General features: G+C 42.4%; 1 protein-coding gene across 1 annotated transcript; it reads right to left on the bottom strand.

Annotated features, from left to right (window-relative positions):
- Positions 1–2,680: 2,680 nt before the first annotated feature.
- On the bottom strand, positions 2,681–15,319 carry sypl2a (synaptophysin-like 2a). Its single transcript, XM_055911425.1, has 6 exons — positions 15,095–15,319; positions 14,836–14,910; positions 6,107–6,222; positions 5,534–5,732; positions 5,131–5,304; positions 2,681–4,935 (listed from the first exon to the last, which is right to left on the bottom strand). The coding sequence occupies exons 1-6, from the start codon at positions 15,107–15,109 to the stop codon at positions 4,813–4,815; spliced, it is 702 nt and encodes a 233-aa protein (XP_055767400.1). The 5' UTR covers positions 15,110–15,319; the 3' UTR covers positions 2,681–4,812.
- Between the last annotated feature and the right edge of the window lie 53 nt (positions 15,320–15,372).

Genomic DNA, 15,372 nt, shown 5'->3' with positions numbered 1-15,372 from the left:
GCATCACTATTATACCTACATAAATCCAGTCCTTTCAGATCAGTAAACACAAAAAGATAGGTGCTAAGGAAAGGGTCTAGGGATAAAAATAGGATTTGACCACACATGTGGGGGTAACTAACTCTCCCTACACAAAACACCATTAAGAGGTTAACCCCCGGAAGTCAATACTATTGTGACCTACTCATACACACTCTTTACACACAATTATCCTCGTTAGCAGACCACTATGAAAACAATGTGGAAATATTGAGAACAGATTTTGAATACCACTGTTACATTCACTGTAAAGGGGTTAACATGAATTTGACAGTAATCTAGATGGAAAGTAAAATTCTGTATTTAATATTACAGTACAATTAGTGTAATCAGAATGAATAGATGGATGAAATTCATTGAGGGGATGGGTTTGTATTTCACCTTATTTGACTGTAATTATAAAGGATTGGTGCAAGCAGGTTTGCTGCTAGGTAGTGTTCACGGCACATTAATTCATATTTGGTGTCTCAATATTTCTACACCGTCCATCAATTTGTTAGTCAGTCAGTCAGTCATGGTTGGTCTGGTGGAGTGGTTGACAGTGTGTTTGTGTCTTTGTGTTGGGGAGGGGAGGGAAGGGGTGAGGTCTGAGCTGCTGGATGAAGGTGGCAGTTATGGTAGATCGGTGCTGTGTCCAGGGTTGTTGCTAGTGTTGGGGCTGGGACCAGGAAAACCCGGGTTGGTGTTTTGGCAGGGTTGGATATCGTGCTGGTACCACTGCTGGAAAACCAGGAGTTGGTGCATGGGTCAACACCAAAGGATCAGTTTCACAGCCACAGATCTGCATTGCTTACTGAATGTGGAGGACATCCCAGGAATTGAGAATTACTATTGACCTAACCTGAGCCTGACATACAAAACAACCACTGCTGCCTAATCCCTTATCAACCTACCCTCTAATGCACTTATAACACTAGAAGGTTTGGATAGGTGGAAGCAAAAATCCTCCTTGACCTCTGATAGCAATTTAGTTATATTGCTTACATCTATCCAACTTTTTCTTAAGTTTAGATGTACATACACTGAACAAAAATATAAACACAACATGCAACGATTTCAAAGATTTTACTGAGTTACAGTTCATATAATGAAGTCAGTAAATTGAAATATATAAATTAGGCCCTAATCTATGGATTTCACATGACTGGGAATACAGATATGCATTTGTTGGTCAAAAAAAAGGTAGGTTCGTGGATCAGAAAACCAGTCAGTATCTGGTGTGAACACCATTTGCCTCATGCAGCATGACACACCTCCTTCGTTTAGAGTTGATCAGGCTGTTGATTGTGTCTGACTCCTCTTCAATGGCTGTGCGAAGTGGCTGGATATTAGCGGGAACTGGAACACGCTGTCATACACGTCAATCCAGAGCATCCCAAACGTGCTCAATGGGTGACATGTCTGGTGAGTATACAGGCCAGGGAAGAACTTGCAAATGTTTAGGTTCAAGGAATTGTGTACAGATCCTTGCGACATGGAGTCGTGCATCATGTTGAAACGTGATGGCGGCGGATAAATGGCACGGCAATGTGCCTCAGGATCTCGTCACGGTATCTCTGTGCATTCAAGTTGACATCGATAAATGCAACTGTGTTCATTGCCTGCCCATACCATAACCGCACCTCCACCATGGGGCACTCTGTTCACAACGTTGACGTCAGCAAACCGCTCGCCCACACAACACCATACACACTGTCTGCCATCTGCCTGGTACAGTTGAAAAAGGGATTCATCCGTGAAGAGCACACTTCCCCAGCCTGCCAACAGCCATCGAAGGTGAGCATTTGCCCACTGAAGTTGGTTAGGTCGCCAAACTGCAATCAGGTTAAGACCCTGGTGAGGACGACGAGCACGCAGGTGAGCTTCCCTGAAACAGTTTCTGACAGTTTGTGCCGAAATTGTTTGTGCAAACCCAGTTTCATCAGCTGTCCGGGTGGCTGGTCTCAGACAATCCGGCAGGTGAAGAAGCCGGGTGTGGAGGTCCTGGGCTGGCCTGGTTACACATGGTCAGCGGTTGAGGCAGATTGGACCTTGTACTAAATTCTCTAAAACAACGGAGACAGCTTATGGTAGAGAAACTAATATTCAATTATCTGGCAACAGCTCTAGTGGCCATTACTTCACTCAGCATGCCAATTGCACACTCCCTCAATACTTGAGACATCTGTGGCATAGTGTTGTGACAAAACTTGACATTTTAGTGTCCTTTCTGCCCCAGCACAAGGTGCACCTGTGTAATGATCATGCATTTTAATCAGCTTCTTAAATTTGCCACACCTGTCAGGTGGATGGATTATCTCAGCTAAGGAGAAATGCTCACCTACAGAGATGTAAACAGATTTCTGCACAAAATTTGAGAGAAAAAAGCTTTTGTGCGTATGGAAAACAATTCTGGGATCTTTTATTTCAGCCCATGACACATGGGACCAACACTTTACATGCTGGATTTATATTTTTGTTTATTGTATATAAGGGATAAGGATTTGGGGTTGGGCATGACATTGTCTTCAAAACAGTACTACCTAGTGGGCAAAAAAAGAACTGTGGAGCTCCATCTTCTAGCAAAAAAAATGTACTGTAGTCTTATTTAATAGGTAACATTACAGTTACAGGGCAGTGAACACAAACATCAGCACAGCGGTTGTTGCAGCTCTCATCCTTTAATGTGTTGTCAATACAGAGGATGTACAAACATGTTTATTTTGTACAAACATGGAACAAAATACAAATGAAATACAGAGTCAAATTTCAGAAATCCCATTGGATAATATAGAAGACCCACAAAGTCTGACTTCTACCCTAAAAAGCTAGGTTCTTTCTATTAAAATGGCACAAATGATCTAGATCAGTGTTCTTTGATGACTGATATTGACTCAAACCTTCCCTTTGTAAATCACTACAGAGGCCAAGGCGGTATGAACGGCACTGTGTGGACTGCACAAAGTCTGCATTTCCCTCAAATCACAATTCAATAGTCAATGACATTACAACAATTAGTGCAAAGCAAAAAAAACTAAAGTTCCATTCACTTCCCATAGAGCTGGACAGACTTTGTACGTCATCCCCACATAACCATCAAACGCAATCATTGCCGAAATTGAATGTAGGACCAATGTAAATGAGTGATAAAAAAAAGGAAGCATTATGATTCAAGAAATACAGCAGGATTCATCACATTTTGGCACCTACATGATGCCACTTGTTACTTGGCAGCGTCATTTACCATTCTTCAATTAAGTCTAGCTTGTCCAGTGGTGCCAAATAAACAGCAACAAATCTAGGACCCGCGTTGGCATAAAAATGACTCCGGTAGAGAAGCTGCATAAAATATATTTTTCTTAACACACAGAAGCCATAAATTAGCTTAAATTTGTATTTTTTATTGACCAATGAATGTAGGTTAAAAAAAGTATAAATAATGACATTTATAAAGTTGCCTTATCCCGTTCAAACAACATTTTTGAGAACAGTCAAATACAAAGGGAACTTTGTGTTTTAGTTGTTTGAATGGTCACCTCCACAATACACGAATTTAAAAAGTTTGGCTAAATTTTCCAAAATATCCACAAAAATACCACCGTTATTTGCAGGTTGTTGAGCAAACATACACCAACCAGCGCTGTCCTGGAATATAGGCACTGACAGTTTGAATAACTAAAATAGACAGCCGTTACTAAAAACGCGTTACATCAACTTGACTGTAGCCAAAATAACTTGGTTACTCTTTGAGAGTAAGTACTCTCTTAACCAGGCTTGATACTGACATTTGGTGTAAATTACCAAGGCACTGTTCATATGGATAACAAAATAATGACAAAAAAGCCATACCACACTTCAAAGAGAGGAACGCATTGTACATCAGTAACGATTGCAATCAAGTAGCTAACACAACTCTAACGAGTTAAGTGCACCAAAGCAATACGCTTTCAGACACAGAAACGCAACATCCATGTATCTATGAGGTCTGTTTCAAAACACGCAGTAGTAGTGGAATATTAGGGAGTTACTGAAAGGCCAGTAGTTAAATTGTTTCTTTTATTTGAAAGGGCCAAATTTAGACCTGAAAGGCAACCTAGAACAGGGGCTTTCAACATGACCTTTGACATCTCCTTTATCAGATTCATGGGAAAGGAGGAGACCTATGGACAGACAATTACTGTATGTCAACCCAGCATTACTGAACTTCCTCATATGAATCAAATATTGGGAACAGTTCAGCTACAGTAGGTTGTCTGCGAGCCCTGTTTTGTGGTAGGCCTATGTGATCGAAAGCACCTGTTCTAGAGGAACCAACCAAATCAAACCTGTTGGATATCACAAATACCCAGATCCCTATCAAAGTGTTCAACTCAAGCCACGTTCACAGTAACTGAATACATTTTATGTACAGTAAAGGCACTTAGTTGGGAAGGGAAATTCCATTTTAAAAAACCTGTAAAAAATAGTTGTGATCACTCAGTTTTCAGGGTTTACAGCTGTAAATTGGGGTAGTGTTGAGTGCAGCTAGCAAATCGATCATATTAACTGACCAATTCTATGCAGAGTAGAAAAACAACAACCTGGGTCACTGTGGTGAAAGTTACATGGGCAACTAACTACTTTCCCTGAAGCTTGAGCCGAACACTCGTCATTGAAAAGGGGCCTGTGTTGTTGGTGGTTAAAAAGCTTAATTTCGCTCTACATTTTAGTTTCTTTCCTAATAGGGTTATACTGTCTGTCCCAAGCACCTTGGCGATTGGCTTGGACTGTAGAGGTGGAACTTCTGTGAGCCAATTAAGAGCTGGGGACTCCGCCCTCCATGGTGGTTGCTGGGTTGGGGCCTTTGTGGAATGGAGTCTCCTTAAAGATGAACCAACAGTTACCTGCCCACAGGATGAGGTTCAGAAACCCGAAAATCTTGACAGAGGAAAAGTGCGAAACATAAAGACAAAATACAGGACACAAACAAAAGGAATTACAAATGCTACATTATATAATACCCCTATACCCGTAGCCCTGCCATTCACGCTCGACTTGTACATTCACATTGAGAATTAGCTATAAAATGCAAAACGCTCTCAATAAAATGTATTACGAAATCAAATTGCTCACCACAGAGGCATTGAGTTTTCCCATGGACGGGTACTCTCCAGGTAAGCAGTGGGGCTGGCAGGCCTTAACCAGGTGTTCTGGGTTGGTGGCCCACTTCACATCAGTCAAGCCCTTCCCCCAGGCAGAGGAGGACACCAGCCACAGGAAGGCAAAGGCCGCAGTCACCAGCAGGTCCTGGGAGAAACACAGGGCAGTGTCATCACTATATTACCATGCTGGAGAGAACAGAAGTACGTAGCTTTCCAATCATAAATATCATTACAACGATTAGGCTCACGCCTCAACTATTATAAATATGATTCTCCAGCTATACTACAACTACTGTAGTAGTAATAATAGTCTACTACACGGTAACTAACATACCAGTGGTAAACATAAGATACTACGGTATCTTTAGACTCACAAAGGTGGGTCCGCGGCCCTCGCGATACACATGCTGGTAGCCCAGGTAGAGCACCAGGGTGGCGGTGCAGTACAGGAAGCCTAGGACACCGACACTGACGTAGAACTCGGCTGAGGAGGAGTAGTCACCCTGGAGGTAAGTCGCATTCGCGGTTGTGCCGTTACACGTGGGCACCATGAAAGGGCCGTAGCTAGACAACCTAGAGAGTAGGGGGGGGGGTATAAAATCAACTGCATGGCACGAATGCATTTCAACTACAAATACAAGAACACTTAAGGGGCACGAGTCAGAGACATAGAAAATGATGTTGGTGGGAAGATTATTTTGTTTTTTCCATGTGTGAATGCAAGCATATCACAACCATCTTAAGAGTAAAAATAAAATGCTATTTGGAATTCCTTGCAACACATCTCATGGCCCTTCAGCAGATTTTACAAAACTTTTGTCAGGGATAGGCTTACTGTGAAGACCATTAGGTAGGCATTATAAAAAGAAGAAATCACAAACACAGAATGACAATTACAGTAATGTTGTTAATTTGCAGCACTATCTGTGAGGGATAACAGGTCTTACCTGAAGGGGTAGCCGAACCGTGCCCCTATGGTGTTGTGCTCCTCCCCGCAATTCACAAGGATTTGGGTCGTCCCAGAGTAACCCCCCGTGGTGGCAAAGGCAAAGATGGTGAACACCTGCACAGAGAGAGGAGAGTCAGGGTGCATCTCAATGGCCTGTCGCTTCCTTTCCTCATCCCTTTGCCTTAACCTGCACTGATCTAGGGCGCATCATTCTCATACCTGAGTGGGCAGCTAAGAAAATCTCTTTCCTGGTAAGGATGACTTGTTTTCAGAGGCCTAGGCTATGTTTTCAGATCAGTAGAGCGGGAGAGACAAGGAATGACAGGTCCTTTACAATTCCTCTTGCTGGTATCAAAACCTAGATGACATTGCCTGCTGTTGTGCCTTTGAGCAAGGTACTTAACCCCCCCACAACAGCTCCCCGGGTGCACAGTGTGGTAGCCCCCCGCACCTTATCAAAAACCTGTATGTGTATACACTACCATTCAAAAGTTTGGGGTCACTTAGAAATGTTCATGTTTTTGAAAGAAAAGCACATTTTTGGTCCATTAAAATAACATCAAATTGATCAGAAATACAGTGTAGACTTTGTTAATGTCGTAAATGTCTATTGTAGCTGGAAAAAGCTGATCTAATGGAATATCTACATAGGCCTATTATCAGCAACCTTCACGCCTGTGTTCCAATGGCACTTTGTGTTAGCTAATCCAAGTTTCTCATTTCAAAAGGCTAATTGATCATTAGAAAACCCTTTTGCAATTATGTTAGCACAGTTGAAAACTGTTGTTCTGATTAAAGAAGCAATAAAACCGGCCTTCTTTGGACTAGTTGAGCATCTGGAGCGTCAGCATTAGTGGGTTTGATTACAGGCTCAAAATGGCCAGAAACAAAGAAGCTTCTGAAACTCGACACTTGACTGTAATTTACAGTCATTTAGTTGTATTAATACTTTAACCAACATATCCTAATGTAACCTACATAAGACAGTATACAGCTATATTTAACTCGCACGCTCATCTCCATCATAGCTGATCAGAGGGCTGTTCTGAGTTCTGGTTCTGTAACTTACAACAGAGAGAAGGGAGAGCGATGTTCCACCGGGCAGGACGTGGAGCCATTTGAAGTGGTAAGATGTTCCTGCTGCAGAAAAGTTAACAGGCCTGAGAAACTGTCATAAAGCGTGGGGATTGGTGACTCAGCAAGAAAAACACCAACTCCAGCAAACGCCCCACTGGGTTCAGGTCTGACAGGAAGAGGCCCCCTGACATTGCCCACATCCCCAGCCAATGTTCTGAAAACCTGACTTGGCAGAACTGTGGGGATCTCACCTCAGCCACCCTGGTAACCACTTCCTCTGCTCATAGCAGAATAGTGGGGAGAGAATAAGGAAGGGGGTGGGGAGAATGGCGCACACACCTGCAAGCTAAAACATACACCACTCTCTCTCCCCCGGAGTAAGAGTTTCCCTGTGCTTGACCTCTTTTCCTTTCTGCTCACCACATCAGCTTCCCCTACAGCCACCTCTTTTCATACAGGAAACTCCCTCCCTCAGTGAGTGCTGAGAGAGCTAACTGACTAACACTGACTGGCTCCTAACAGCAGAATCTGACGGACTGTCTAGTGGTGCATTTGAGGGCTCAAGTTGAGCAAGGCGAGGTGCAGAATCGCTAATCTGTAGTGAGGAGTTATCTGGGATGCAAGGTGACTTGAGTGATCAGTGATTTTTTACAGTACGACAGCAATGTAGTAGTCCATCTCCAAAACACACACTACCCACTGGTGCTCACACTGGTTGAATCAACGTCGCTTCCCACTCCATTTCGATGAAATTACATTGAACCAACGTGGAACAGACATCACTGCTCAGTAGGTAGGTCTTCGAGGCTACTGAGTGTAGCGATAATGGGTGGGAGTAAGTAGCCAAATTGGTCATTATAAAGATGGTTTACGCAGTGACAGTTTGCGAACGCTAGTAATAGACGAAAGGATATAAACTACACTGCTCAAAAAAATAAAGGGAACACTTAAACAACACAATGTAACTCCAAGTCAATCACACTTCTGTGAAATCAAACTGTCCACTTAGGAAGCAACACTGATTGACAATAAATTTCACATGCTGTTGTGCAAATGGAATAGACAAAAGGTGGAAATGATAGGCAATTAGCAAGACACCCCCAATAAAGGAGTGGTTCTGCAGGTGGTGACCACAGACGGAGTCTACAACCCACACAAGTGGCTCAGGTAGTGCAGCTCATCCAGGATGGCACATCAATGCGAGCTGTGGCAAGAAGGTTTGCTGTGTCTGTCAGCGTAGTGTCCAGAGCATGGAGACGCTACCAGGAGACAGGCCAGTACATCAGGAGACGTGGAGGAGGCCGTAGGAGGGCAACAACCCAGCAGCAGGACCGCTACCTCCGCCTTTGTGCAAGGAGGAGCACTGCCAGAGCCCTGCAAAATGACCTCCAGCAGGCCACAACATAAATAAACCTGTCTGGTGGGCTGATTGCATAGACTAAAAACAAAAAAAGGAGTGCCTTTCTATGCAAAGAGTAGAATTATGTTGCTGCCCAAACTTTGATCAATGAGGGGATTCAATTATCTGGGGTAGGTTGCCCAGGTGGGTGGAGTGTACACCAGGTGAAAAGTGATTGCATTCATTATGGTTCGAGCAGCCTTCCGCGAGTGAGCCAGATGCCCCGTTTTTCATGCACTTATCAAGAGAACATCCCTGGTCATCCCGACTACCTCTGACCTGGCAGACTCACAAAACACAAATGCTTCATTTGTAAATGATGTCTGGCTATCCATAAAAAATACAAGAAAATTGTGCTGTCTGGTTTGCTTAATATAAGCACTTTATAAAGTTTTATACTTTTACTTTTGATACTTATGTATATTTAGTATCACAACATGACTGAGCGACGCAGGTTACTGTTCTATTTGAGAAGGGCGCTCCTCCCTCACCCCTTTTGTCGTTCGCATCACGGGCCTTAAAATGGTGCACCGTGGTTCAGCTTAAACTAACTCTGCCCATATTCCCTTGTTAGGTGCTGGTGGCAGCGTTCCAACAAATAGGTGGTTGTGAGCAGATCCCTCCACCAATGAAAACATCTGATGGGACGTGCTACACGGCCCTAACATTCTTTTCAGAATAATGCCCGTTGTTCTGAATATAGTCCAACTCCATAGTTGGCTGAGGCACGTTCCCACATGATCACAATCAAACAATTTACATAACAGTTCAACGGTGCATCAGAAACCATGAGGTTTTCAGGGACCGTGCCATATTGAAGTCACTAACAGATACAATATAGACTTGCAATCAAGGACAGTGTCTTTCCCAACAGAGTATCTACACAAGACAACAGTTCCTGAAGTGTAAGGGTCAAATACTGGTAATTTCAGTGGCAACAGGGAAGAAAACTTTTCAGTGATAAACTACTACGGTGGTCAAGTGAACTTTGTGGGAATTGGTTTCATCTTTCAGGTGTTTGGCACAGTAAAACATTTCTCAGCTTACATATCACCGCCTCCACCAAACCCCATTCCAGTGATCCCCCAGCTCAGCCGCCTCCAAATAAACCCTCCACTATGCAGTTTCCTGAGTAAGTAACACACCCAACCCCCCCGACTGAGAATGGGAGCACACACAGGCTAGTACATTCATATAGTAGTTTGTTTAGGTGGGAGTTAAGGGATATGGGGAAGTTAGCAGGCCTTTGTTATAAAAGCTGGTGCCTCAAAGAGTCTGGCTTGTATTGTTGTCATGGCATATTGAATAAGCTATTACTTAAATACTGGAAGTCAAATGATACCCCAACGTTAAGAGGATGTAAGAATCAAATGCTTTATTTAAATATAGAAAAAAATATTTTAACAGACAAATAACATAACACATTTTGAAGCCAAAAGAACAAAGAACATTAGGTGTGGATAAGATGGGAGCATGTGGGTCTGACCAAGTGTGTTAATGTATGTACGTAAATGTTAAATTGTTTTTTGTCTATGTAGGTTTGTGTTTAAAAAAAGGAAAACTAGACTGAACAAAATAGACTGAACAAAATCTAAAAACGCAACATGCAACAATTTCTAAGATTTTACGGAGTTACAGCTCATAGGAGGAAATCAGTGTATTTAAATAAAATCATTGGGCCCTAATCTATGGATTTCACATGACTGGGCAGACGTGTAACCATACTACCCCCAGGACCTCCACATCCGGCAGCATCACCTGCGGGATCGTTCATATTCAGGTCCTGATTGGTCAACAAGCTAATTTGACAAGGCAAATAGTATTATTTGACACGTCAAATAGTGTTATTTGCCGTCTATCTTTTTTGACACGCAAAGACCCAAACGGCTTTCCATAGAAATCCTGGTTGAGAATGAAACGACTGAACAATGAAACAGCACAGCAAGTAAGTGAAAGAAATAGGTTTTGATTATGTTTTACTGGTAATGGAGAGGTAAATGCCAACAAAATAACTTTTTGGTCAGTGTGTGTGTAACCTTTATTTAACTAGGCAAGTCAGTTAAGAACAAATTCATATTTAAAATGACGGCCCAGAGGACACTGGGTCAATTGTGCAACGCCCTATGGGACTCCCAATCACGGCCGGATGTGATACAGCCCGGATTCGAACCAGGGACTGTAGTGACGCCTCTTGCACTGAGATGCAGTGCCTTAGACCGCTGCGTCCATGTGTGTGTGTTAACTATCTGTGGCATTGTGTTGCGTAAAAAAAAAAAGGCACAATTTAGAGTGGCCTTTTATTGTCGCTAGCACAAGGTGCACCTGTGTAATGATAATGCTGTTTAATCTGCCACACCTGTGAGGTGATATGCCACACCGGTGAGGTGAATGGATTATTGTGGCAAAGGGGAAACGTAAACTAATTTGGCATGTAAACTAATTTGTAAAGCAAAATTGGAGAGAAATAAGCTTTTTGTGCATTATTTCAGCTCATGAAACCAACACTTCACATGTTGCCTTTATATTTTTGTTCAGTACAAATTATCATAAAAAAGCAGCCACAAAACATAGCAGGGATACATGTTGCCTTATTTGACCTCTTCTTCCCTCATACCATGCAGCAGTATGCAGGCCATGGTTTTGCACCAGGATCACTGGTGTATATAAAGTAAACCCTGCCTCCACTCCCTCTCTGCACTGACGCTCTGAGAATGTTGTGTTGCAGCAGTTGGCCAGGATTTACAGTGCATTTCTTGGTAACTGGCCACTCCCCTCTCTGGCCAGAGAGAGGCATGTTGCTGGCTGGCACAGGACAGAGGAGAGGGAGAGGGAGAGGGAGAGGGAGAGGGAGAGGGAGAGGGAGAGGGAGAGGGAGAGGGAGAGGGAGAGGGAGAGGGAGAGGGAGAGGGAGAGGGAGAGGGAGAGGGAGAGGGAGAGGGAGAGGGAGAGGGAGAGGGAGAGGGAGAGGGAGAGGGAGAGGGAGAGGGAGAGGGAGAGGGAGAGGGAGAGGGAGAGGGTAGTCACTAATGCTAGAATGGACCAGAGTGGAATTATGTTCAAAGAACATAAGCCCTTTCTAATTCATTTACTGTGAGGGTAAAGTTACTGTTTAACATAAAGCTTAGTGGTTTTAAAAATTACATTTTGGACTAGAAAGTCTACATTTATGTCCTCTCTAGCATGGCCAGATAGTGATGACTAAGGGAGAGGACGTCCTGGATTGGATACAAACTCCAACCTAAAAGATAACGTCTGTCTTAATTACCTACAGGGCCCTGCCACTGGCCGATCTACTAAAACACACACACACACCTTAAGCATACACAGACAGTACTTTAACGGCTGTCAACAGTTAGCCTAACGCACAGGCAAAACATGCATGCACTGACGACAATAAAAAACAAAACAATACCAGTACTGGACAGGGAACACACTCAAAACAGACATGCATGTGTATACAGTAGGGCCTATACAGAAAACCGTAGACAGAATGCCCATGGATCAGAACCAGAGGTCCTCCTCCTTGTATCCTGAGCCAGCTACTCAGTCAAGTTATAAGTTCATGAATCCAAGCTATTTCTGTTGCAGCTGCTGACATTCACTTTGGCCAGCCGGCTACACCTTTAAAAAGTAACTTCACATAACTTCCCTGCTCGAAATTGCACACTATCAGCTAATCAGCTAAATATCTTTTACACAGTACAGTACATGTAAGTTGGACTTCCAATGTGCTGGGCTGGGCATTTCCCGTATATTTTTGGGGTCAAATTTAAACATTATTTGAGTGAGCGTTACTTGTGATCTGTTTGATTTGGGTTGAATTATACAGACTTGATGTGATTCTTTGCTGTATAAGCAGCTAAAGCAAACAGTGAAATCAGCTAGTGACAAACTACGGACATTCAAGAGTCATTGAACTTCACATCAAGTCACTAAAGTTCTCTATAGAAATGTAGCTCCAAGGAGGCAGCACTGTGAAAAAGCACTCATTCAGTTATTTCATAAAGCAAGCTCATGTTAGGAAATAAATAGCTACCTGCCCTGTATATCATAAGTGGAATTTCCATGTCCTTGTACTCATGGCGGTAACAAATTAGGTCAGGCACCTAGTTGCCCTGGTTACTAATGAGCATGAGGAACTTGCAAATTGGGTTTGCACTAAACACAGGATCCATTAGCCTTCTAGCTCTCAGTTTGTGGTCACACTACTGCTGACACTATCTGCAACAACTTTGTTCTGGTCATAGAAATACCAATATACCGTTATCTTAAGTCAAGATCTAGCTAGGTCATAGGTAAAGCATCAGTCTACACTCAGACATGAAATTCTACCACAGCATTTTTGAATACTTATTCTGGACTTCCTGACAGGCCACCCCCAGGTGTTGAGGGTAGGCAACAACACATCTGCCACGCTGATCCTCAACACTGGGGCCCCTCAGGGGTGCATGCTTAGTCCCCTCCTGTACTCCCTGTCACCCACGACTGCGTGGCCAAGCACGACTTCAACACCATCATTAAGTTTGCTGATGACAAGAAACAGTGGTAGACCTGATAACCGACAACAATGAGACAGCCTATAGGGAGGTGGTCAGAGACTTTATGTATCTATGGACGTGACCCAGTCGTTCATTCTAAATGTTCCATTGCATACTGGCTGGCAAAGATCTTATCCCTTGCTTGCTAGCTAGACAACTACGGCTAACTTACAGTCATGTTAAACAGTGCAGCCAAAATAACAGTAGCTGCATTTGCATAAGCTGTTTTCTGGTGACATTTATTTGGATACATCCATAACAATGAACTAATTAGGCATGAATTCATCTGGCATAGAAAATGTTCACTAGTCAGGACACTGTTGTTCAGAGGAGATAGCCAACAACACAGCTAATACAATCACTTCAAACAGAAGCTGAAAATACTAAACTAGCTGCACTTTGTTTACATTTGACCTTTTTTCAATTGATATTTCTTTGTATATATCCATGAAAATGATGCCAGCTGATTGATGATTTCGACTGGCTGAGAAACACTGCTTGCATGTCTGTTTCGTCCCGACTCTCAACACTTTTATTACAATGGGACTGCTGGATATCGAATTTGAATATTGAAACAATGTTGCAAATGTCAAAGAGACAGACACCAAGGTTTATACAAATCTATGCTTTTGAAAACTAAATGTTAGTCTAAAAGAAATGTGAGATAATGTCTAGGTGTTTTTATAGTGGAGATCAAGTTTATACATTGACTGGCTGGGCTGATGAGACAGTGGATTGCGCAAACAGATGGAACAGAGTAAATGGCATTTTAACATCATAGATTTATCTGGTGGTAACTTGTGGAAAAGAAACTGGCTGGAATGCAGTTTTAACCAATCAGTACTAGAACCAACAGTTGTAACCAATTCACAGTAATGTCTGTATATAGGTACTGAGGAATTCAATGGCTATAGTTAATTCTTACACGTTCTGTTTGAGCTGCTTTTGAAAGCAAAAGTCGAATTTAAAACATTAGTAATTTATTAATTTGATTTTCATAATAGAAAGCTAACTAATTTTTTGGTTAGCTAAACTAGCAAGTATGTTTGGATACCTAGGTATCTAGACTTATTTCCTTTTTAGTACACTTGCTAACTTCAGTGGATGTTTATATGTATAGACATGGTATAAAAGGGATAATCAACTAGGTACTATGCATTCACTTGAAAATAATGCAACTCCATGTAAGGTCAGTTCCACTCCGCAAGCGGGTCGTGGAACACACCTTGCACGTCGTTCATTATTTTCCATATAACGCATAGACAGACAGTCGTTGATTATGCCTTACATAACTTTTACTATAACAACTCAAAAACTCAAGTGCATGATCATCTTGAAGGGGCGACTTGCTACGAGTCCTAGCTAATCAAAATAGACAATCGCTGAAAAGGGTGTTGCCCGATGAGATCTACGCACGAAGCTTTGGTGTTTGAGATTGTAGCTCGCCAACGTTAGCTAACAAGTCAGATAGTGTGTAGGTTGTCTTAAAATATAGCTATCTGTATCAATACACTTGTTCAACTACTGAGTAATGTTAGACTACAAAAAAAACAAGTAGGTAGCTCGTTAACGTTAACTGAAAAGCCAGCAACATTAACCAATAATGACTAACTAGTGAGTTTAGTGCATGTTTGCCAGCTTCAAGACAAGAAAGAGACATTAATAGATTGCACCACATATTTTGGTTAAGATATCTAATTAAGGGTATCTTACCCATTCTAGAACCCGAATAAATCCCAGAGGTTCTTTCAACGGTCCCAGGTCAAGTCTGAATCCCGAAAGCAGTTTCTGAAGTTGTAAAAAAGACGAAAACAAAACATCTGAATCATGACGGTGGTCAGGAATGATTTCAATCAAATTATTTAGGTATGTAGAACTAGCTAGCTATCTAGCTGCCAAAAACACATTTACGAACGTTTGTCACCGTTACAGTAGATAGCTAACGTTGGCTAGCTCGTGTCAGCCGACCCACCTGAATAAATTCCATGTTCGATTTTCCGAAGTTTGTTCGTTAAGTTCCCTTTTCTGGCAGAAAATGTATATTCTCCCAAAGCAACAATCTCAATCTTGTACCGAGACGAACCTCTGGTTTACATTCGACTGAATTTTGGCAAACAGCAGATGTTGTAAAACTGCTGTCAAACTTTCTAAATTGTATAGGCACACGTGACAAGCAACTTGTTTTTATTCTCCCTTGGTATAATGGCGATCGTACATTTTGTTTGTGCATGCCGCCACCTACTGTGCGGG

This window comes from Salvelinus fontinalis, chromosome 3 (assembly GCF_029448725.1).
Source record: "Salvelinus fontinalis isolate EN_2023a chromosome 3, ASM2944872v1, whole genome shotgun sequence".
Taxonomy (NCBI): Eukaryota; Metazoa; Chordata; class Actinopteri; order Salmoniformes; family Salmonidae; genus Salvelinus; species Salvelinus fontinalis.
The sequence above is the reverse complement of the archived record's forward strand: the minus strand, read 5'-3'. Positions and strand labels throughout refer to the sequence as shown.